This window comes from Sceloporus undulatus, chromosome 2 (assembly GCF_019175285.1).
Source record: "Sceloporus undulatus isolate JIND9_A2432 ecotype Alabama chromosome 2, SceUnd_v1.1, whole genome shotgun sequence".
Classification (NCBI taxonomy): domain Eukaryota; kingdom Metazoa; phylum Chordata; class Lepidosauria; order Squamata; family Phrynosomatidae; genus Sceloporus; species Sceloporus undulatus.
In genome coordinates, this window is record NC_056523.1 from 231404118 (window position 1) to 231428585 (window position 24468).

General features: G+C 42.3%; 1 protein-coding gene across 3 annotated transcripts in view; it reads right to left on the bottom strand.

Annotated features, from left to right (window-relative positions):
* CASQ2 (calsequestrin 2) overlaps positions 1-19110 on the bottom strand; it is a 70963-nt gene extending 51853 nt beyond the window's left edge. The window contains exons 1-2 of one of the 3 annotated variants that reach the window (XM_042455807.1): positions 18958-19110; positions 18504-18767 (exon numbers count right to left, since the gene is read on the bottom strand). In XM_042455807.1, coding sequence (XP_042311741.1) covers positions 18504-18746 — 243 coding nt within the window. In that variant the 5' untranslated portion in view covers positions 18747-18767; positions 18958-19110. Of the gene's footprint in view, positions 1-18503; positions 18930-18957 lie in introns of those variants that run through there. The other 2 variants (XM_042455805.1, XM_042455806.1) reach the window with 2 other exon arrangements.
* Positions 19111-24468: the final 5358 nt, after the last annotated feature.

The following is a 24468-nucleotide window of genomic DNA, read 5'->3' on the forward strand; positions in this document are numbered from 1 at the left end:
TGCCTCAGGGACTGTGAAGTGATTCTACTTACCTAGCTTTTGGCAAGCTTTGCGTCCTCTCTTGGAATCCACTAACCCAAAACCAATGCCTTTATCCTCAGAACTTGAGCAGCAAGCTGAAGAAAAATCCAGATAGGTTTGTAAAGTCCAGATTCATCTATAAGCATATCTACAGTTACACAGTGCAGCAGACCCTCTGAATCCATGGATGCAACCATTCACAGCTTGAAATATTTACCAAATATAAAAATCAAAATGCAAACTTTGATTTGCCATTTATATAAGAGGTACCATTTTATATAACGGGACTGAGCATCCATGGATTTTGGTATCCACGAGGAGTCCTGGAACCAAACCCTGTAGATACCAAGGGCCCTCTGCTATTCCTCTTTATTATTACTATATTTTTATTATATATTTATAGGTGACTATATGAATATATTTATATTATGCTATATAATTCATTGTTGATTTTATTATTACTGTAACCTATTAAAGTGGATGTTACACAGTTAGACACATCTCATACCCCTTTAACACCATGGCTTCATTTACAGAATCCAGGGATTTGTAGTTTGGCAATTTGCTTAGAATTTACGCTAGGAGTCCTAGCTGTCTTCTCCAAACGGGATTATTGGAGGGGGTCTCACTCTCCTTGAGTTGCATCTGCTGAAATTCTCTTTAAAGGCCTTAGGAGATTTGGCATAATATAGGGTTCGAATGTTCAAATGAGACCTGTGCAATTTGTTTCTAGCCCCTCTGAGCCACAAAACTCACTCAGAAATCTTGGGTCAAACCATCTCTGCTGACCTACTCTACGGATTGGTAACCGGGGGGCCGTGTGGGATATTGTTTGAGTGTTGGACGACAATCTGGATATTAGGTTTTGATTCCCAGCTCAGCCATGAACATTTCTCTCCTTACTCAACCCACCCCCCCCCTATCCTATCTCCTTGCAAGTCTGAACAATCTTGTAACCTTGATTACAGCTTGAAGATGAGAGTAGAATTTCCCAGCTGATTGCAAAGTGGTTTCCATTACTCAGGGTAATACAAAAGCCAAGTGTAACACTGTCCCTCTCCTCATTATGTGATTGGTACTCCAGGACAGAAAGGAAGATTTATGGACTCTGCTGTGTTTTCAAACCAAGTCCTCAAGGTACTGCAACAACTTTGATCCAAAGGGAAGATTTTGGAAAGGGGTGTCTTTTATCTGCCACTGCATTACGCCAACAGAGGAGACTCCATATAAGCAAATTCTCCTATCTGGGCACTGGACAGACCGCCCAAAAGGGCGGATCCTGGCATCTGTTTTTTCTTGCTGGAGGGAAGCGCAGCCGCCCCAAACCGGCGGCTTCCCACCTCGGTGGAAAAAAAACCCACGAAAAGCGCCACTGGTTACGTAAGTGCCACATGGTGCCTTGCGGACACTGCACAGTGCTTACATAACAATGGTGGCGCCCTGTGTACAGGGCCCCCCCACTGTTACGCCCTTGTCACGTGTAGGTGTGTGGGGCATGTGAGCGCTCGGCCCGAGGCAACCCTAAAATGTGATGAAGGCGTCGCAAAAGGCCCGTATGTACCGGGCCTATGGGACTCCAAAGGTGAGGAGGACTTTCGGACCTGTGTGTGATGAATCCTAGAATCCTAAAGTTGGAAGGAGACCCAAGGCCCATCCAGTACAATCCCCAGCTATGCGGAATAGACCATCGAAGCACCCCAGATGATGGCTATTCAGCCTTTATGGCGGCGAGAAAACAAGCTTGCTCATCCTCAATGTGACACCCCTTCAAAACTTAAACAGGGTTATCATATCACCACTTAACCATCTCTTTTCCAGGCTAACATACCAGTCCTAAGGCCCTCCTAAAGGGCTTTATGATTTCCAGGCCCTTCACCATTTGGTCGCGCTCTGGACACGCTTTAGCTTGTCACATCCCTTTTGAAACTCTACAGAAGTGCAGCATTGTAGAAGCCAGATGTAATTTCACAAAATATTAAGCAAATCTATGCAAAGGGGGCACAATGACACCCTGTTTGCCAGACAGAATGTCCTTTGGATTTCTGCCTACAAGGAGCACAACACTCGAAAGTGTGAGCACAAACACCTTTCTCTTCCCTAGCATGCTACTGTCTTTGCACAAGTCGGACACATTTCCAGAGTGGCAACTCCCAGCTTGCCAGATCACTTGCATTTGCTCTCATTGTGTTAGGAGGACAAACCTATCCCTGGAATGGAAGGATCAGATTAGGTCAGCAGAGGGGGGGACGGGGGTGGGGAAGCAAGACATGTGAGTGCTTTCTCGGAACTGTGCTCTTTAGCTTCGCGCAATCCAACTGGTTACTGATGGAACAGCAGGCTTTCCGCACAGTATATTTAATTTTATTTGGCATAATTAAAAATACACTTAACAATGTAAACATTAACAACAACACAAGAACAATAAAAACAATAAGCACATGACAAAAAGAAAAGAAAAAGCTAAAAGTTGTTCCTTTCTCTTCAGTGTTAGTCCTTGTTTTCTAACTTACTTTCCATCCTTCAAAGACCAATACTGTTGTATTTCTTTAACACTATTTTAAACATACACACAACATACGTACAAATAAAATTATTTGTTTTGTTGTCTTATCAAACTTGTAGAGTCCTTGCAAGGGACATCCATTATATTCAAAATTGTCTCACTAATCTAGATGAGGTGAATGGCAATTTTCTAAGGGATTAAAACAAATAATCGTTAAAAATATTCAAAGTATACTTCTGTATTAATGCTTTAAGTTTTTAACCTACAGGATAATCCCATTTCTTTTTCCACATCTTTAATACACCTTTCCAATCACTTCTACACTGGTTCAATTTTTTTTTCCTTGATAGCAAAATAGTTAAACTGTTCATTTAAACCCATGGTTTCCAGAAAAAGGGATGCTGCTTAAATTTGAGGACTTTTCTCTGTATTAGGATGGGCTACATTTGTTGTGCACATTCCAACTAATATGTAACTTTGTCATGCATGGGCACTTCTAATGCTACTCTTATCAGATCATAATAGCTTTTCATTTTCTTGATGGAAAAAAAGATAAAAAAAGGTAAAAGCTCCTTATACTCTGCCACTACAAGTGCAGCTCTCACTTTCTTTTCCTTCCCTTCCCTTGCCTCACCTCATACCTCCCTTACTTCTTGTCCTCCACCACATGCATGTGTCACCCTTCCTTCTTTCCTTCTTTCTTTCCTTCCTTCCTTCCTTGCCCTCCTTTTCATCTCATATTGTCCTGGCATACCTGCCTTTCCTTGCATATAAGGACAAGATAGAGATTTCTCATATCTTGGATCAAACATCAATCAGAACAAAGACTGCAGTCAAGAGATAAGGAGAAGACTAGGGAATTTATTACCCCTTCTTTGCCAATTTGCAAAGTCAGGCACATCCCGTTTTTGAAAAGTGGCAGGCTAAGAGGAGCTGGGAGCCGGGTTTTAGGTGGGATGTAGTCAGACAGCAGCATTAGTGCATTTTCCATGCGATAATTCCCGGCTGCATTCCGTAATCAACTGTAAGATGGAAGGGCATGACTCTTTGGAAAAGACAATAATGCCAGGAAAGCTTGAGGGATGCAGAAAGAGAGAAAGACTACATGCCAGATGGATGGACTCAATTAGAGAGGTTATGGATATGAATCTGCAAAAATTAAGCAAAGCAGTGAAGGACAGGGGGTCTTGGGGATGTCTCATCCAGAAGGTTGCCATGACTCGGGATTGATTTGTGGTTAGATAAGAACAATGGGGTCATTCCCACTGGCAGAATAACACGGGTTATGATTCAGCTCCGCTCCATGTCTGTACCCGATTTCAAAAGATCCCTCGTTCTCACTATAAAAGGGGATCTTTTTTCTTTGCCAGTTGAAGCAGTTTTATTTGCACTGAAGCCTCCTCGTTGTCCCCGCCGGCCTTGGCTTTCTCCCCACTGGCTTCCCCGCTATTCTTGCCAGCCTTGGCTCTGCCCCCACTGGTCTTCTCACTGTTCTTGCCGGCCTTAGCTCTCTCCCCAGGGCTTGTGCACCATTACTGGCTTCAAGCTGGGGATGGGGGAAGCCAGTGATGGAGCACAAGCCAAGAGCCGTTGGGGACAGCGAGGAGGCTGGCAGGGAGGAAGCCAAGGCCAGTGCGGGGAAAGCCAAGTCCGGCGGGGACAGCAAGGGGAGAGAGCCAAGGCTGGCAGGCATGGAGGCAAGGTTGGGGGACCCGGGAGGAGGAGGAGGATAGCCCCCCCTTTTAAAATAATAAATAAAACTAATCAAAAAATCAATAGGTTGGTCAAGCAACTACTTGACCAATCTATCGATTTTTGGATTGGTTTAATTTTTTTTTTGAGAAAGCAAAAAAGCAAAAGGCAGCAGCCCTCTGCTACTTGTCCCTCCCGACAGAATGAATCGATTCTGATCTGGTGTTCCCACTTATTGGACACGCATTAGAATCAATTCTTCCAAAAAGAACCACCAAAAATGTGCTATCAGAAAACCCCATTGTTTTCCTTTCCCCCCACTTTATCACAACAGAATTCGATCAAATAAGGATTGAAATCAATTCCCAGTGGGAATGAAGGTCGTATAACCTGATTTGCGATTTGCTTTAAATTGTAGTCGGAATGACCTCAACAACAAATGCAACAGTACTGACTCTAAACAGTTCCTGCCTGGCTGGCCTTTCCCTTCAACTACTCACCAAAGCAAAGGTATTGATTAGTGATACAGGAATAATCTGATCCTATGTTTCCACTCATGGGGATGAAGAAGGCACCAAGGGCCACTGAGAAAAGGAGGAATCTGAAGATCCAGAGACCTTTTTTCATTGTCTCTTGACATGCCTCAGAGGTCAGGTTCTTTGTTCATGAGGGCTGTAGCTACAGGATGAGGGTTCTTTCTCCTTCCTCTCCAGGTCCCTCTCCTCAGGATTACTGAAATGTCATTCTGTAGAATAGCTCCTGCAACTGTGCAGTGTCCTCTCAGCCTTTGCTATAAATAGCCTGGACCCAAACACACTAGGCAGTTAAAAGAGATAACAAATGCCAGCTGCCATCCTCACTTCTCTCTTGAGTATTGGCCAGGGAATCATTCTGTGCAGCCCTTTATCAAGACCTAGCAAGAAATATTACAAACAAGGACAGAATGGTTAGCTTAGGTCTGAGAGGGTTTCTTTATTTTCTGGGGTGTCATTGCCCTTATACCTCTCTTTCTCCCTGTCTCTCCTCCATCCCATACGTGTGATAAGACCCCTTCTAGGTGAGATGCTCCAACTTTCCTGATGTGTATGTGTGGGGATTATCAGACGAAGGACGTCCCATCACAGTCCTGTCATGTTCCCATCCTTCCTGCACAATCGCGGAAAAGACTTTCAGATGGGATTTGTGCTTATGCCGTCCAGGAAGCACAAATGACAGTGTTCACGTGAAGTCACACAGAACCCATCATTATCCCACTATTAACCTGTCATTAAAGCGATATTGGCTGGCATTTTGCATTAACTGAAGATCTTGTTAATGTAATGCCGCTTTAATGATAGGTTAATGGTGGAATCGGCACCACCATTTGAAAGCCTTTTGCGCCATCGCAGTCACGGATGGGTTAAGGATGGGATAAGGATGGAGGAGCAATCCCATCCCCATCCCATCCCCATGTGAAAATCTCCTGTGTTGTGTACTTTCAAGTCATTTTCGACTTATGGCAACCCTAAGGTGACCTATCACCAGGTTTTCTTAGCATGTTTCTTGCCTGAGAGGGTTTGCTTTCTCCTGAAGCTGAGAGAGTGTGACTTGTCTGAGGTCACCCAGTGGGTTTCCATGGCTGAATGGAAATTTGAACCCTGGTCTCCAGAGTCTCTGGTCTCCATGCTCAAGCCATGTTGGGTCTTTAACTTTCCTGATACCGTGTAGTATTTTGATTTGCTCAGCTTTTTCAAGAAGGTAAACCTATTTTTGTTTATATACGGATGCTTTTCTTTATAAAACTTTGCAAAAACCTTCATTTCCCCCAAAAAACTTTTCAACCAGGCTTCCAGTATGTAATGGCACTCAGGGAGGCTTCTTATTGAGGTACTGGCTTTTGTATGTTTTTTAAAAATGGTTTTATACTTTTAGCGTAGTGTGTTTTAATGATTTTCTATTGTTTACTTGTACTGATGTGATGTTTTTAATTCTGTTTTAAAAGCTGTACTGTTTTTAAGGACCTTTCGTGAGAACCGCCTTGGTCCAATTTAGGAGAAAGGCAGCATATAAATAAAGTATATAAGAAGATGAAGACGAAGAAGTGATAACTGGATGGCTTAGGAAGCTACATGGCTTTGAACATGGCACATTAAATGGTGTGTGTGTGTGGGGGGGGGAATCCTGATTTGTCAAAAGGACGGAAACATTCATCTCAATATTTTCTGGAACACAAACGGCTTCATTATAATAAATCAAGCTCTTATTTCAAGTAGGCCAGTCCTATCAGCTCAAACTAGGAGCAAGGAGGATTCTTGCATAACCATGCTTGTTGATCCCTGTGATTGCCTAGAGGCTTCTCATCCAAATATTAACCAGGCCAAAGACTGCTTAGCCTCTGAAATCAGACAAAGGCATATGCTCAGTATGATATGATGGGTATAAAGGTTAATAGCTGTGAATACAAGGAAAGGTATTTGAGACTGAAAGTATGTATAGTTATGCAAGTATCCAGCTGCAATTGCCCTGCCATGATCCCTATTTTTAGAATGGGAACAACCCTGCACCACAAATATTAAAGACACAGCAGCTACAAAACATTAAGATGAACTGCTCACAAAAAGTACTACTCTTCTAAGCCTCGGCTTGCATTCCACTATTATAAAAATGACACCTTTTGAGCAGTTGGAACTTCACATTAATGATCAATATGATAAAAATTAGAAACCAATCTTGCCACAAGTACAGCAAGTTTAAAAGTGCTGGAAAATGATGCTTCAATCACTTTACACCATTTTTCAGACTGGTATATGTATGAAGGAGCCAGCATGGTGTAGTGGTTTGAGTGCTGGAGGCTGAGACACTGTGACGTGTCCAAGGTCACCCAGAAGGTTTCCATGGCTGAGCTGGGATTCAAACCCTGGTCTGTAGAGTCATAGTCCAACACTCAAACCATCACACCATGCTGAAGCATGGGCTAAAGACTATTTATATGTAGCAGGATTCATCAGTCACACAAGCCATGGAACAAGTAAGACCAAAGGTCAACAAAAACTGTTGTTCACATTATGCCACAGTGAAGCTAGCAAAAAAAAGTCATACTATGCCTCCACTATTGCATCCTCAACATGCCTCTACCTGGACCAAAAGGACCTTGAAGCAGTAGTACATGCACTAACCTCTCATTTAGATTTCTGTAATGCGCTCTACTTGGGGCTACCCTTGTACCAAGTTAGGAAGTTTCAAGTAATCCAAAATGCAGCAGCCAGATTGGTCACCGGTACTTCAAGGCTTGACCATATAACACTAGTGTTAAAATCTCTACACTGGCTGCCAATTAGCTTCCGGGTGCAATACAAGGTGTTGGTCATTACCTTTAAAGCCCTACATGGCTTGGGCCTGAGTTACCTGCGGGAACGCCTCTCCCTACATAATGTGCCCCGCACGCACTGAACATCAGGGAAGAATTTGTTGGAACATTGTAATACTCGATTAACCACAATTTCCCATAGACATAGAGCATTCACTGCTGCAGCCCCTAAATTATGGAATAGTCTGCTAGAGGAGATCTATCTTATCACTACCTTAGATGCCTTTAAGAAGGCACTAAAGACGGATCTCTTCCGTCGGGCTTTCTCATTGGATTTGGTATAGAGATGATGATTAGGACCCCCCTCTCTAAGTATGATGGTATATGAATTGATGTTTGGAGAAAATTATGGAACAGTCTGCTAGAGAGAGAATCCATCTTATCACTACCTAATGGCCTTTGAAAGGCAACTAAAGAGGATCTCTTCCGTCGGCTTGCTTCTCATGGATTTGTGTATAGAGTGATGATAGGACCCCCCTCTCTAAGTATGATGGTTAGGAATGTGATGTTTGGAGATTTTACGGCACTAATAGTGATGTATAGTCGGATTTATTGGACTGTTCAGTTGCATTGGTATTATGTAATGGATGTAGATCCTGCTTCAAATCCTTGGAAGAGGCGACAGAGAAATAATTTATTATTATCTTATTATTATATTATATATTATATTATTATTTTATGCTCTGCCTCAACATCATCAGCAGAGTTTATCTGGTGTTCCATCTGGTCGGGTTCCTGGGCCAGTTTCAGTTACTGGGCCTCATGCGGTGAACAAGGTGCTTGAGTTGGTCCTTCACACCACATGTCGCTGGACCCTTGCCCCATCTTGGCTGTTAAAATCTATCAGAGGAGGATTCCTTGAGTGAGTCCAGGCAGTGGAAAAGGTCTAACTTTGTCCAGGCAGGGAATGCCTGCAGCCTTGAAAGAGGTGTTGATGCACCTTCCCTGAAAAGACTTCTTGACTAGGAGTATGTGAGAATGACTGCCCATCACCAATATGCCCTATCTGGGCAAGATCCTTGACGGATGGTGACGGTAACTGTGAGAAAACAAGACCAGCTCCATGTCAATGGGGTTTTTCAAGCCAAGGCAGACACTAAAGCAATCTTGTTGCTCTGACTGCCAACCTACATCAGATAGACAATGAGTTGGAAGTACTACCCTGGTGATCTTCGTGGAATTGGGTAAGCAACCGGGCCCGTTGGGGTTTTACTACTACTTGAAGAAGCCAGTGAAGCTAGCTTGGGTACCCTAACCATCTCTGTCTCTGGAGGATTAAGTGGGCTCCATGGGTCAGAGTGTTTGGTTCCAGCTCCAATTGGTATGCAAAGTGAGGTCTTTCCTGAACAGGGATAACTTATCTGCAATAGTCCTCCACTGGATATCACCCTGATTTGACTATTGTAATACAGAGAGCCAGTGTGACATAGTGTTTTTAAGTGTTGGACTATGACTCTAGGGTTCAGAGCTCAGCCATGGAAACCCACTGGGTGACCTGGACAAATCAACACTTAGGGATGGACTCAATCAACCCGCTCTGAAAAAACTTGCCAAGAAAACCCCCAGATAGTTTACCTTAGGTCACTAAACAACTTGAAGGCAAACAACAAGAATGCACAATGACACAAAGCACAAGTGTGGGCTGCCTTGGCAGTTTCACTCAAGCTTACAAACTAGTGCAAAATGCATAGCAAGGTTGTTGGACTAGACTATCACGACAGACGACGTGCAACTCTGAGCTTAAGAGTGAAAATAGAAAGGCAAGCTTAATGCTGAGAATATAAGAGAAACCTAGATTGAGGGAATGTGATGCTGGGAAAGAGTGGGCGACAGCCCAAAAGACAACAAAAGGGCCCTTGAACAAAGCAAGCCTGAACCTCCCTTGAGAAGGCAAAGTGATCAACTGAGGTAGTAATACGTTTGGCCATATCGAGAAGGCAAAAATCATCAGAAAAAACAATACTAGATAGGTGGAAAGATATAGGAAGAGAGAAGCTTCCAGGTCAGATGGATAGACTCGGTTAAGGAGATAATGAGTATCAATTTGCAGGAGCTAACAGAGCAGTGGAGGGCAAGGGGGCTGGATATGTCTCGGCCACTGGTTCACCATGAGTTGGGGTCAACTCCAAGTAATTAACAACAGGATCTGCGCGAGTTTATCATGACGGATTTCCAAATAGATTCAGAAGACTACAGGGCTGACTGATTTGTTGCATCAGCAACACATTCTGAGTGAGCTTCTTTTAAAAACCATTCATAATGAGAGGTAGGAATGAGCACATGAATGCTTTCCAGATTCAACATGGCTCCCTCGTTAAGTTACGGAAGTGGAAAAGGCCTCCTGGTTAATGTCATAAATTAGGAGTGCCCAGTTCAGATAAAAATACACAACAAGAACACCCTGATTACAGAAAACCTTTTGTGAGGCATCCCAAAATCCCAAAAACCAACCCCGTGTGCAGATCTGTCGACATTGTGTGCCCCCAAGTCCCAGAACCAAATTCCTAGGGCATAGAGCCTCTTGTTCTGTTAGATTGGTAACCAGAGAAAAAGAGGGATGGACTGCTCCCAGGGAGAACTGGCAGTCATGTCTTGCCTCTGAGCGTGATCAGACCAATAGGCAAAAGACGGGGGGGCCTTGATCCACACAACAGAAAAAAATATCTAGTCCTTTCACAAACACATAAAAGAAGGGCTCACCCAGTGGCGTCATTGGGGTTTGGCGTTCACCCAACTGTGGTTAACTCACATCTGACCATCTTTCCATCCCACAACTGATAATCAGAATTCCTTAGGGCCCCAACTCATACAAGCACAGCGCAAAATCAACAACTGCTTCGAGGTCAACGATTTGGAGGAATGCTGGTTTGAAAAATGACCACACTATGCATACTTAAGAAGGCCAGACAGCCTGCAAACCAAAGCTTTGCTCCAGTCACTTAGGCACTGGAAGGGTGGCTTTGTGGTGTGGCTTCTGGTCCTACTTTAGGACACATGCAATCATTTAAACAAGCATAAATCTCCAAAGTGACCTGATAGACAGACTTTATTTTGGCTTGTCTGTTCCGTGGCTTCCTTAGTAATGTCTTTGTGAAACTAAAGGTACACCTAAAAATTATAAGTCCTGTTCGATGTTACATGGATAATACCAGTCCAGCCCCCTGTTGGTCTGCATGCCGGGATTCTTTATTCACAGGATTCAAAGCCATCAACGGTTGGAAAATATTTGGGAAAAAAAGTATAACTATGCCAATAGGTAAAACCTTGATTTTATCATTTTATATAAAGGACAAACCATTTTACTCTGCCATTGTATTTACATGTAACTGGCGACATCCAGAGGACTTATTTGGTATTCCACAAGGAGTGCCTGGAACCAAAAGCCCAGCCGAATACACAAGTGGTTCCAACTGTAATTGTGGACACTAACAACTAGCAAGAATTTGAAAAAATTATACCTTTAAATTATAATTATCATACCACACGCCTAAAGGCTTATTACATGTTTCATGACGGTTTAAAGGGAAAGTTTGATGAGAATGTGATGTTTTACAACCTATTGTTTACGTTTAAATAATTTAGAAAAAAAAATATAGTTAAACAATAATTTTATTTTATTTTAAAAACATAAAGTGTAATTGTTTAAAAGGCTGGGCCCTCCTCCTTGTGTCCTTCCACTTAAACACTTCACCCCACTCACCACTCTTCAGCTACGTTAAGGTAGACGTCAGGAGAATGCCACGAGTCCACATTGCTGCCCAAAAGCGAAACACATCGTTCCCACTGGGGCCCTTTCTGACAGGTCACACGGTGGTCCCTTTTTATGGTCCCCGTCCCTGTCATGAAGTTTTAGGTGTTTCCTTCAATTGAAAGTTTGCTAGAACTGTCAAGCGAATACGACATGGTGCAGGCGATCCTATCTGCCCTGGCCAACGTGATTTTCTGTTTCACGTGAAAAGACAGAAGAAAGCAGTGCCCAGAAATCGAAGTCTAACTGGAATACTCCATCCATTAAAATTCTGTGAACGAAGCAGGGTAATTGCACCATAGGCAACCTGCATTTGGTCGCCCGTTTTGCCTGGGGCTGGGGAGTTCTTGTTTTGCACAATGTGTTCATGTGAGTTGCTACTACGAGATCGTTCTTCTTCAAGGACAGTAAGGAGGACGTAGGACAACGGAGGGCAGGGCAGAAAAGGGGAGCGCAATAAGCGCAAGGAAGAAGAGTTAGAGGATATAGAAGACAGGAAATAGGGTGAGAGCAGGGATCAGAAGGGTTAGGGAGAGTAGATGGAGGTCAGATTCGTTCCCCTGCAGCCAGTTTCCAGCTATTAACAATCTCATGCATGGCAGGAGATACACCTTCTCTTTAATGTGCTGTGCCATGTACGAGGCAACCTGCATGGAGTACGGAGTACACCTGATGCGCCATTTTCCAAACTGCAAGCTGCCAGGATATCTTTGACACTGTTAGTAATGTACGTGTGGGGACACTATGATACGTTTGCTGCTATCATATTTAACCGCCAAGAACCAAATACCCTTCTTGGGATCGTTGTAAATACTATATATACATTCCATGTATAAATCTACGAAATTTAGGTCCCAACAAAACTGACCCAAAAACAGAGTCCACTTATCCCAGTGGGTCAATTGTAAAGTACTGTTTCTTAATTCTGATTTTAAAAAAAGGAAACCATCTTCCTGGTGAAAAGCAAGAGTGGTATTAATCTGTTCCCTGGGATGGCAAACCGATGCCCCTTTCTATCCTCCTCGCATCCATCCAGCCTTAAGACTAAGCACAAAGAGTTAATGTCTTGCTGGAATTTTGCAAGTTCTTTGCACATTTTTTTTGCTTTGCTTCTTGCATCATACTTGAGATCCTTGTTGATATGTGTGCCCCTGAAGTATTGGCACTTGCCACGCTGACTTATCCACAGGTTCATAGCAAAATCCATAATTTTCAGCCCCCCAAAACTTGCCTTCACTTATACATGAGGTTGACTTATAGTCGAGTATATACGGTAGGCAGAGCACAAGTTAGAGAAAAATGAGTACAGGGGCCCTTGGTATCTGCTGGGCTTTGGTTCCAGGTATCCTATGGATACCAAACTCCATGGATGCTCAAGTCCCCATAAATGCAATGGCATAGTGAATAGTGTCCTTATATAAAATGGCAAATGCAGTTTGCTTTTTGGAATTCATAAATTTAAAAATTTCCAAACCATGGATGATTTGAATCCGTGGATACAAAAAATCTGTGATACACAGTCCGGACGGAATCGCATGCAACAGAAGATATTGATGGTGAGATATTGATAGTGAGGATAGAATGCTGATTTTTTGCTTTCAACAGTAAAATGTTGGATGAGACTACTGAACTAAACATCCAAACAGGCCACTGCACAAGGCATTATAGACAGCAACAGTGGCAGTGTGGATCTATGGACACTAACATGGCATTGCATCTTGAGAGGCAAAAGGATCCTGCTAGTCACCTCTTTCTTTCCCTTAGTACTGAAATTTGTGGGGATGAGCCCATGAATGGGAAGAGCCAACCTGAAAGGGAAAGCATGTTCACACCATGTCAGGACTGGTTAATCTTGATATGTTTTAATGTTCATGTTTTGGAATAAATTATAGTTTTCAGGTTAATGTTTTGATGAAGAATGTCCTAGATGAATAAGATGGCTTAATGCAGTATTAAGGTTAATTACTACTGTGTGTTGGCTTTCAGGACCCACACAGGGATACCATAATCTAGTGGATCTTCAGTCCCATGAAATACAATGGCATAGTAAAATGGACTTATATAAAAGGAACTTATTATATAAAATAGCAAAATTAAGGTTTGCTTTTGAAATATGTATTTTTGGGGTAATATTTTCAACCTATGGATGGTTGAATCTGTGGATAAAGATCCGTTGATACATAGGGCCAACGTATAGTATATGTTTGATTATATGCTTAGTAGTTGGTTAGTGAACTTGTTCAGATAGAACAGGAAAGTTGGTTGTCACTGAAAATACCAGACGGTGGTGATGCCAGCTGCAGTAGAGGAATTTTCTGCGAATCTTTTATCTTTCTAACAGTGAGTCAAGTGGGAAAACATTGATAAATTGAAAGTGGCTTTAATGTTACGGGAACATCAATATCAGCCTTAGCCTGCCAAATGTAATGAGGAAGTGTAAGAACCTTTTTATGCTGTAATGTCGAGGGTGGTAGTATCCAGTTCTGTCCAAAATGTTTTTTCTAGTAACATCTCTGCAACTTCAGAAATAAGCTTTGCTGTTTTAATGTGACGTCGAAGGCTTTCATGGCGCATCCATAGTTTTTTTGGGTTTTTCGGTCTTGTGGCATGTTCCATGAGAGTTTATTCCTGACATTTCGCCAGCATCTGTGGCTGGGCATCTTCAGAGAATGCTGGCCTGGAAAGGAGTTGGGTAATATATTGTGTGACCTGGAAAGGCAGATGATTTGCATGTGGATTGTTCTGTGGCTAATGGCAGGCCTCGGGGTGGGAAGGTCTGCAAAGGAGGATTAATGTCTGCTTGATTAGTGTCTTGTTCTGCTCTGCTGTGAAACTCTGACCCTGAGAGATAATCTCATTGCATGTGATCTTGTTTGGCTACCAGTCCTGAAAAATACAGATCTTGAGCTTTATCACATGGGGCTTAAACAGTTCCCCCAGCGCGTTCTAACCGGGGGCGCGCGGGGGCTTGCATGGAACGCGATGGGCTCCGGATGGGGCCCAGAACGCGACTTATCGCACGGGGGGCCCTGCCGCCGCCGTGCATTCCCATCGCGTCCCAATTCGGTTCCAGAGGGTGCCATTGTCTGAACGTTTCAAAGCCGTCCCCAGAAATGCGCCCTCTGGAACCGAATTGGGACGCGATGGGAACGCACGTGGCGGAAGCCCCCATGCGATAAAGTTTCGTTCTGTGGCCCATCCAGTGCCCATCGCATTCCGGGCACGCCCCCGGAGCGCTCCCGTTAGAAACGCACTGGGGAACGGTTTAAGTCCCCATTGCTATAAAGCTCCAAGACTGCAACAAATGCAAAGTGAGAACCTCTCCCCCAGGGTCAGGTGGTTTCCCAGCTCAGACAAGTGAGGCACTAATCAAGCATATCCTCCCACCCTGAGGCCTGCCAGTAGCAACAGAGAACAATACACTTGCAAATCAACGTCCTGCCCTTCCCAAGTCACACAGTATATATATTGACGACAACACAACACACACAACACAACAGCACGTCGAACTCCGATTTCCAGGCAAGACGCAGTCTACTTCGGAAGATGCCAGCCACAGATGCTGGCAAAACGTCAGGAAGAAACACTCCTAGAACATGGTCAGAATAGCCACGAAAAACCCACAAGAAACTTGCTAGTTTTTAAAACTTACCAGAGGTCTTGATATGGTAATGAGTGGGTGGGGAATAAGGTCACAATAACACACGTTCTTGACGTCAGCACATTCTCTCTTAGAGCTTTATCAACTAGTAAGATCCCACAGGAAAAGAACGGGAATTTATACAGAGCAGTGAAATTAAAAAACTATACATTCGAATTATAAAACAACAGAACCCCCACAAATTCAAGGAAGTTTATCAAAAACACTGAATTGCTGCTAAAGTTGAAATGAACCGCAAAATTAAATAGACAGGTTTGAAAGCAGAAAAAAAACGATGCCACCCTACCTTTTTTAGCTTTCAGAAATTTCCTGAAAGAAAAAAAAAAAATAAAAGATCCTGCCATTTTTTCTTTCTCACCAGTTAACTGTCAGATTTAACCGTCACGTTTATTTCATGTTAATATAGTGGATGGTCCGTGTGATAAACTGGTCAGGTATTTCACACGTTTTCTCTCGATAATCTAATTCCGTTGTATGGAAATACCCATGTTTCCCACGGAGCATTCGGTAGTTAGTGATAATTCGTTTACCCCTGCCATCTTCTTTCTCGTCGCAGCATGGAGTTCCCTTCACAATAACAAAACACAAACTGATAGTTTTACAATGAACTACATGAAACTATAAACGTCCCTGCTGCAAATAGCTGTTTTGATGTAGGTTTTTCTGAGTGTTAGTGTCCCTGGAAATTCCTATTCCTTCCTACTTCCCATGTCGCACTCAGCCATCTCAGGGTTTAACACCACACCATAAGAGTGAGAAGGAAGCAGCGTTGGCAGAAAGCTGCCCATGCCGGTGCAGAACTGAGGTTGCATTTGCAACGTGCAGAAATAATCCAGGTTGAGATGCCAACTTTAAAAAACTGTCATTGACTGAAATGCTATGGAATTTGGGGGAATTGGTAGTTTGTTGAGGCATTAGAGCGCCTCTGACAAGAGAAGCTAATAGATCCCACAAAACTACAAATCCACAGAATTACTAGGGTTTTTGGCAAGTGATCATGACTGGGAAAAGGGATGGAACTGTTTTAAAAGCGGTAGATAGAATATATTAATGGTTGGGGGCTCGTAATACCCTACAGGCCCCCCAGAATTCCATCTGATCTTAGAAGCTAAGGCAGTGAGAGCCGTTGGTTAGCACTTGGATGGGAGACCACCAACATAGACTAAGGTGCTGTGGGCTATATCTCAGCAGGAAGGAAAACTGGCAAAATAAGCACATGTGCCTAGAGAAACCCTATGAAATACTTGATACGTGAGTCTCCATAAGACCAGCAAAGCAACTGATGAGGCATATACACAATTAGATAATATCCGTTAGTGGGTTTCTTGAGTGTGAGAAATACAAGTGGTGAACCGCCGGGTTTTAAGAAATTAATTCGTTCCGCCCGCCATGCTTTCGTTAACCCGGAAATACTCGCTAACCGCTAAGCCGAAAAACCCATAGGCGTCTCGAATAAAGGGAAGAAGCCCGCGATTTCGTGGCGAAAAAGAGCGCTGAAAGCACCAAAAAATGTTTCGTAACCCGAGAATAAACAACGCTTCGTAAACCCGGAACAATTATTTTTCAATGGATTTTTTTCGTAAACCAACGCCGGAAATGTTCGTAGACGTGGGGAATTTTCGTATACCCGGGGGTACCACTAGTAATTTGAAAGGATGTCATATGTGAGGAGGGTAGCAAGCCTTGGTTGTTCTGCCTGTTCCAGTAGACTATGGAAACCGGCCAGAACAAATGGATGCAAGCCTACAGGAAAAGAGGAAAATTCCACCCTCAACATTAGGAAGAACTGTCCCTGACAGTAAGGGCTGTTTCGACAGTGGGGAAACACACTCCTGTCCATCGCTCGTAGGGTGATAGAGTCTCCTTCGCTGTGGAGGTCTGTTAAACAGAGACTGGATGGCCATCGTGTCGGGGATAGCCGTTGATGATTAGATGTCCTGCAATGGCAGGGTGGTTGGACTGGAGATGGCAGGCTGTCGAGTGTCCTCCTTCAAACAGCTACTAATGATTCATAGGATTTCGAATATGGGATGGCTTGCTCTGTGCTTCAGCTTCTTAATTCGAGGCACCTGCTGGCTCATTGTTCAGGCATGCCTTTCCTTTTACTCTATACCACTGTTGTATTATGCAAGTACCAAGTTTGGCCTCGCTCTTCCTCCCAGTTTTGACATTCTTTGGCTTTCTTTTTCTCCGTTCAAGGTCCGGTGTTTGTTTCAAAATGTTGTTGGTTTTTAGAGCAACTAACTGAATACTGTCACTCACGCATTCCGATTTTTGTTGTTCACACTAATTTTTAAAATCGGAAACGCATCTTGCAAGTTTCTGTTACTCATAGGAGTCAGTACTGGAATAAAATGGAGTCAGTGATGTGGATGTTATTTGAAGCATTTTCAAGACATGCAGAGTTTTATCCCACTTATCCCTGGTCATTCACATTGTTTATTCACACAAGACAACGACCCCACAATGAAAATCTTTTTAGTGAAACTTCTAAAATACACCCCAAGATCAATTAATGTGCCTAGGTTAAGTGGGCTTGTTTGCAGTGCCGGCCCCCTCAAAACTTAATTGGATCATTTCAAAATACATATGAACAACCCAAATTCAACCCAGATTCTACTGTGATCATTTTCACCATCTGAATAACCGTTTAGAAGTCAAAAATCCTTCTTGCCCTCCATGGAGACTAGTCTTTTACAAAGTCCATTTAGCTTTAGGGTTCCTCTGACTGCTATGCAACATCATTTGGCCAGTGATCAGCCCATTGGTATTGGAGCGCCCACATTGCTGGGATAGTAAACACTTTCTTGGCACAAGGTCAAGGGTAGATGTTTACAATAAGAAATGTGAACTGCATGGAATGTGGCACTAGCATGAACATTCAACGAAATAAAGAAATATTTTCCTTTTTGTAAACTCTTTTTTGCTTAGTTCTGATGGGGCAAAAGAGACACTCTGAACTGATATTACAGACAGAAGAAGCGCTTGTTTTAAAAGACATTTTAAAAGAGCAAAATGGCAATATAAACGGTGTCCTGGCTGTTTCATTATTCTTTATGCATTGATTTGTTTCAGTTATCTTTAATGAGTTGTTGAAGTTACTAATGGTTGAAAATAAAAAGAAATCTGGATAGCAGGGGGGGGGGAGATGTGATTGGGAAATTATTTAGCAGCCCACTCTGGAACTGTCACTTTCCCTGGAGATGCATGAAACCTTAACAAATGCTGGTTCTTTATCTGATTAATCTTCCCTGTGTCCCTCCATTTTGACCTTAAATTATGCAGCAAATATAGTGCAGAGGCAGAGGTCTTGTTCATAAATATCAGTTCATGGGATTTAAAAAGCTGATTGCCATGACCACAAATGTTCAAGTTTAAATGTAAATCTGCACTAATACTTTGCTCAACTGCAAAGATATTACGTTCTCTCCCCCTTTCTCTCCTGTGCAAGGACCCTGAGCTCTTCATCCAGGCCTGCAGAGAGCAGACAGTGGCAGAGGGACATAGGCAGAGAAGACGCAGCTCAACTTACCTCCAGCACCATCTCCGTCATCTGAAAACGTCTCTGGGAGGTTTTGTCCGAAGTCACAGGCTCATGGAGAAGTACACTGAGCATTTCATACTTTTTCAAGGCTTGCTTGTAATTCTTCTCGCTCAGGTCAATCACACGATCTTTCCCATCATAGGTGGGGAAGTCCAGTCCTTCTTCTGCCCAGCAGCAGGTGATGAGGAGCAGATAAATGCCAACCAGGATCACCCAACAAGTTGCCTTCATGTTGGATCTTTGCTCCTTTATCTGGAGAAAAGAGAAAGAATCCCAAGATTATGGAAGGACCCAGCTTTCTGGGGGCTGATTTGATCCCCTCCAGATCCCCTATGAATCCATCTAGACAACTGAGAAAGCAGCCACAGCAAACTAGCAACACTTGTTTGAAGACAAAGGGGAAAAGACAGACAGGAGAAGCTGGAGACCAAACCCTGGATACCTTACATAGCTTGGCCAGGCTTCCGTGCCACGGAGAGCTCCATTTTTAGGAAGCAGTTGTTTCAGGCTATTAATAGACCCTGCAATGAATAAAAAGGACAGATATGACACGATTGAGGGACTTTGCTGAGTACTCTGCTTCATCAGAGAGAGAGAGAGAGAAGGAACACATATAGAGACAGCAGATATATAATACAGAAAACTGACGGGCATCTCTAAGGGCATCAGAAGGTTACAGGTTTAAGCTCTGGGGATACATTTCCTTAAAATACCTGGCTTCATTATTGATTCTACTGCAATTAGGGATTTGCCAAAATTGGTGCATGGTTTTAAAGGACATTTCCCCCACTGTTTTCTTTTTCAGTCACCTCCATGAAGGGGAATGAAATGCCCAGAGTGCAAGCAGCCAGGTGGCCAAAAAGAGGACTCACTATTTTATATGATATAACAGCTAATAAATGTGATTAATGGAATGGTCCTGTGGTTACTGCAATCCTTGGTGTCCCCTTTCTTGGGGATTTCAGTATACATTGAACATTTCCAGCCTGAGGGCTATTGTTTTTTTTATCATATTTGTTAACAAATTTTAATTAGAACTAAAGTTCGTTGTGTCTCACATTGGTGTTTTAGTTGCTACTATATCAGCAGAATCCATCAAGTTTCAGGACATATGTCAGAATGCCTTGTACATATCTGATATATAGTCAGTCCTCCTTATCCACGGATTTTTTTATTGATGGATTCAAGAATCCATGGCTTGAAAATATTTTTTAGAAATATAAATTCCAATAAGCAAACCATGATTTTGCCATTTTATATAAGTGACATCATTTTACTCTCCATTGTACTGTATATAATGGGACTTGAGCATCCATGGATTTTTGTATCTACGTGTGTGTGTATGTGTGTGTGTGTGTCCTGGAACCAAACCACAGCGGATATCAAGGGTCCACAGTAATTGGAAATCTCTATAAGCTTACAACATTTTCTAGGTCTAAGCCGAGTTTTTCTTCAGTAAGTAAGGTTCTACCTTACTTATGCCATTTCATCTTTTCTAGCCAAGTTTATATTTTCCAGCTGATTGTTTTCAAGTTACAAGAAAAGAGATTCCACCTTAAGATTAGAAAGAGCTTTTTTTTAAAGAGCAGTTTGACAGTGGAGTAGGCTGCTTTGGGAAATGGTGGACTCTCCAGCTTCGGAGGTCTCTAAACAGGGTGGCTGGCCAGCTCTCAGCCATGCTTATGTTGTGTATTCCTGCATGGCAGAGGGTTGGACTTGGTGGCCCTTCCAACTCTATGATCTTTACCACACTAGTGAGATTCTGCGGGAAAACAGGAATTAAACACGATATAAAATACATTTGAATTTAAACAAATCTTGCAAATTGGGGAAGTTTATCACACCAAATTGCTTCTAAAACAAAATAATGTAAAATTAAACCGCAGTTAAAGCAGAGAAAAGTGGCAGCATTTTACTTTCGGGATGTTCCAAAAGTAAAAAACTGCTGTGTTTCTCAGCTTTAACTCCGGTTTAACTTCACATTATTTTATCTCTAAACTCAACAATTGTACGTAGGCATTTCTTTTACCCACCCTCTATAAAGATAGAGCGTTTTTGAAGGTATGCTCCCCAGGGGCAGTGGGAAGGTCCAAGGGGGCATTGAGGGGAAAAGGGGGCAGCTGGGGGGCAGTGAGGGGCGGAAAGGGGGCGGCAGAGGGGTTTCAGTCAAAGTATTGGTACGCATGAAAGACAAGGGGAACTAGGGGCCTTAAGGGCCACGATGCGGTTGAGAGCTATATGAAACATCTTTTAAGGGTCCAGAGGCCTGTGCCTGGCCCTCTCTTTCACGGCGCCATGGCAGCAAGGTCCGGAGGAGTGTGGTGGAGACACCCGCTATAATTATGGTTAGATCTATTTTCCTTCCAGGGCTGCAGCTGCACTGCAGAAACAATCCAGTTTGACACCACTTTAACGGCCATGCTCTGTTCAATGCTCTCCGTTCAATTGTTCAATGCTATGGAATTCTTTGAAATGTACTTTTGTGAGACATTTAGCCTTCTCTGTCAGAGAGCTCTGGTGCCCCACCACAGTTCCCAGAATTTCATTACATTGACCCATGGCAGTTAAAATAGTCTGAAACTGGATTATTTTTGCAGTGAGGAGATAGCTAAAGGAGATTTTCAGATGGGGACGGGATAGGGACAGGATCACTCCCCCATCCTTATCCCGTCCTTCACCCATTCATGACTGCGATGGCACAAAGGTCTTTCAAAGCGTAGAAATGATCCTGCCATTAACCTGTCATTAAAATGGCATTGCAATAACAAGAATTTCTGTTAATATGAAATGCTGGCCAGTGTCGCTTTAATGACAGGTTAATGGCAGGTTAATGACGGGATCTGTGCAATTCCATCTGAAAACCTATTGTGCGATTGCTGTCATTCGCGCTTCCCGGACAAGATAAGTGCAAATCTCGTCTGAAAGTACTTCCTGCAATTGCATGGGAAGGATGGGAACATGACAGGAATATGACGGGATGGGGATGGGACATCCCTCATCTGATATTCTCCTAAGTGTGGGCAAGATGCAATTGTGGAGCCTCATGGTGTCCCCAGGGCAGTTTTGGGGGGGAGTCTTTCACTCCCTGTACCACACTTTTTCTGTCCTTCCAGGTGTATATTCTCTTTTTATAACTAGCTGCACTGTTTACATGAATAATAATAAATTAATTTCTTTCCTGCCTCTTCTCCAGGCTCGAGGCAGGGTACTCCTCCCCCACCCTTCTCCTTTTGTGTCGTGTCTTTTTAGATTGTAAACCTGAGGGCAGGGAACCGTCTATTATCCCCTCTGTTGTAAGTCGCCCGGATTCCCAGTGATTGGGCGGCATATAAATAAATCCTATTATTATTATTATTATTATTATTATTATTATTATTATTAAATACAAAACACAGTTAACAAAGAAAACACATACAACCAGCAGTTAAAATACAATACTATAAAACAATTAAAATACACTCGTATAATACATTCTTTAAATATATACCTATTAAAAAGTATTAATAATATATTTTTATACATCTTTTAAAAAATTCAAAACCAGAAGTGGACTTCTAGCTTTTTCCAATTGGGTATTTTTGGGGCAGTTTACGGGGCCTGCGGAAGGTCCTGGGTCCAGATAAATTGGTCCTGAGGCCTGCCAGTATTGCCCACCATTGGCCCAATCCCAGAAACAAAAGAATTTGGACCTCAGATCAATCCCACCCACCGTCCCCAGTAATGCAGAAGGTAGACATAATGATGGATCAGAAAGTTTGGTGTGAAGTCGAAGGCTTTCATGGCTGGCATCCATAGTTTTTTGTTGTTTTTTGGCCCACCATTGGCCCAATCCCAGAAACAAAAGAATTTGGACCTCAGATCAATCCCACCCACCACCCCCAGTAATGCAAAAGGTGGACACAATGATGGACCATAATGTTTGGTATGAAATTGAAGGTTTTCATGGCTGGCATCCATAGGTTTTTGTTGGTTGTTCGGCCTATGTGGCCATGTTCTAGAAGAGCTTATTCCTGACGTTTTGCCAGGAAGATGCTGGCATCATCAGAGAATGTTTGGGTTTAAGACTCAAAACTTATGTTCCACTTGGGAAGCATACGTTGTGTTCCCTTGGAGAAGTTATATTCCACTAGAGGAACATAAATAATATTGATATTGTGGAACAATATAACAATGGAGGGTATAATGGTCACCCTAAACCAAAACCTTAACAACATGTTGGGTTATTATGAATGTATTGGTGTATTGTTAACATATTGGTATATGCCTTCTTTTTCATTTACAAGATGCATTTTGTGACAAACATGCCCACTTCTTCCTTCTAGAAATCAAAGCTCTGGTTGGAGGACATTCTAAGCACTACATCTTCTCATCTGAGCTTAAAATTTTAAATTCCCTTCTTTCATAATAGGCCTCATAGCAATTCATGGTAAAAAATTGTATTTTGAAACAGATTCAGTGTTAACAGTTAGTATGTGGGGACACACTGATGGGCGTATACATAGACAGAAATAAATGAATAAACACACTGGGGAAAGGATGTAATTCTTCTGTCTGTCACTAGATCGAGATGTTGCACAACACATTAGAGTCCAACCATCAGGCTCAGAATGCAATGCTTTTAGAGGAAAAGTTTCTTCTAATAATGAGGGATATTTGCATCAGCAAAAAATCTATTGCCTGAGAATTTATTCCATGTTTTATCTGCCCATATGATGAAATAATCTCTTGATTTTTTTCTCTCAGTTCCCGATTATGGTATTAGATTATAACAAAAATATAAAGTTATGGGAAACTAGGAATGTGTAAGTTTTCCTTTTGTTTCCTTTCCAAATGCCATTCCTTATCTTTGGCAGCATAAGATTTTTTTGACTAAAGTCTACTTCCTCAGATGCATTTGAAGATCTCTCTACAACTGATTCTACAGACTAACACGGCTATATTGTTGAATTCCTTATCTTTGTTTCTGAAAGGCCAATCTGCTTCATGTTTGATTTTTTACAACTCCTATTAGTTGTTGGGAGATTCTCAGGTTAGGTTTCAGGCAGAGATTTACTAGAGTTGTTGTTGTTGTTATCATTATTATTTTGCAGTTTTCTGAAACAAAGGCAGTAATCGACAAAAATGTCACAAGCACTCTGCCTGATAACATAAGAGCTTCCCAGCCCTAAGTGAGAGGATGGGGCTCCCTTTCATAATAATTTATTCCCCTCTGAATTAGTGTCTATATATATGTATAAAATAAACCTAATGGGCTCTCCTCCGTTCAATATACCATTTGTCTCAAAATTAATTTATTCCCTGAAAGGAACATTTGTTATAACAGATGTCTAGGTGTCTTTCTTTTCTGGGGAACATTTTTTTTTCACATACTGGCAAGTGGTCTGAATTGATATTCCTTAAAAGATTAAATGGTAAACTTTGGGAATATACAAGGTTTCTGATCATATTCTTGAGGATCTTATTCATTTCTCCAGTCAAATTGGAGAGCTAGTGTATGAAGTAGGTGTTATCCGTTTCAAATGTTAACAAAACCACAAACACAATAGGTGGCTTTATTCCCTCATCTACAGAGTATAATACATTGATCTGTTCTAAAAGGATAGTTATAAGGATAACTGTGATGATCTATGTGAAGTGCTTCGAACATGCAGAAATACTATATACCTATTTGTTGTCAGTTCAGAAAATTAAGCAGAGATTGTTCAGAACCGGTTTGTAAGAAATCTCTAGCTGTCTCACTACTACACTGCCCTCCTTTACAGAAGACAGACTTCTATCTGAAGAGCTGTCAGAGGTCTGTTAATAAGTTCAGTGTCGTCTACTTGTTTGGTCCAGCTCTGGTTGAAATGACAAAAAAGGAGAGCAGGGCCCTGAAGTTGCCTAGGAGGTGAACAGGTTCACAACTCATCTGGCCACAGCTTTCCCCACGAAGTTGTATTTAAATTATAGTATG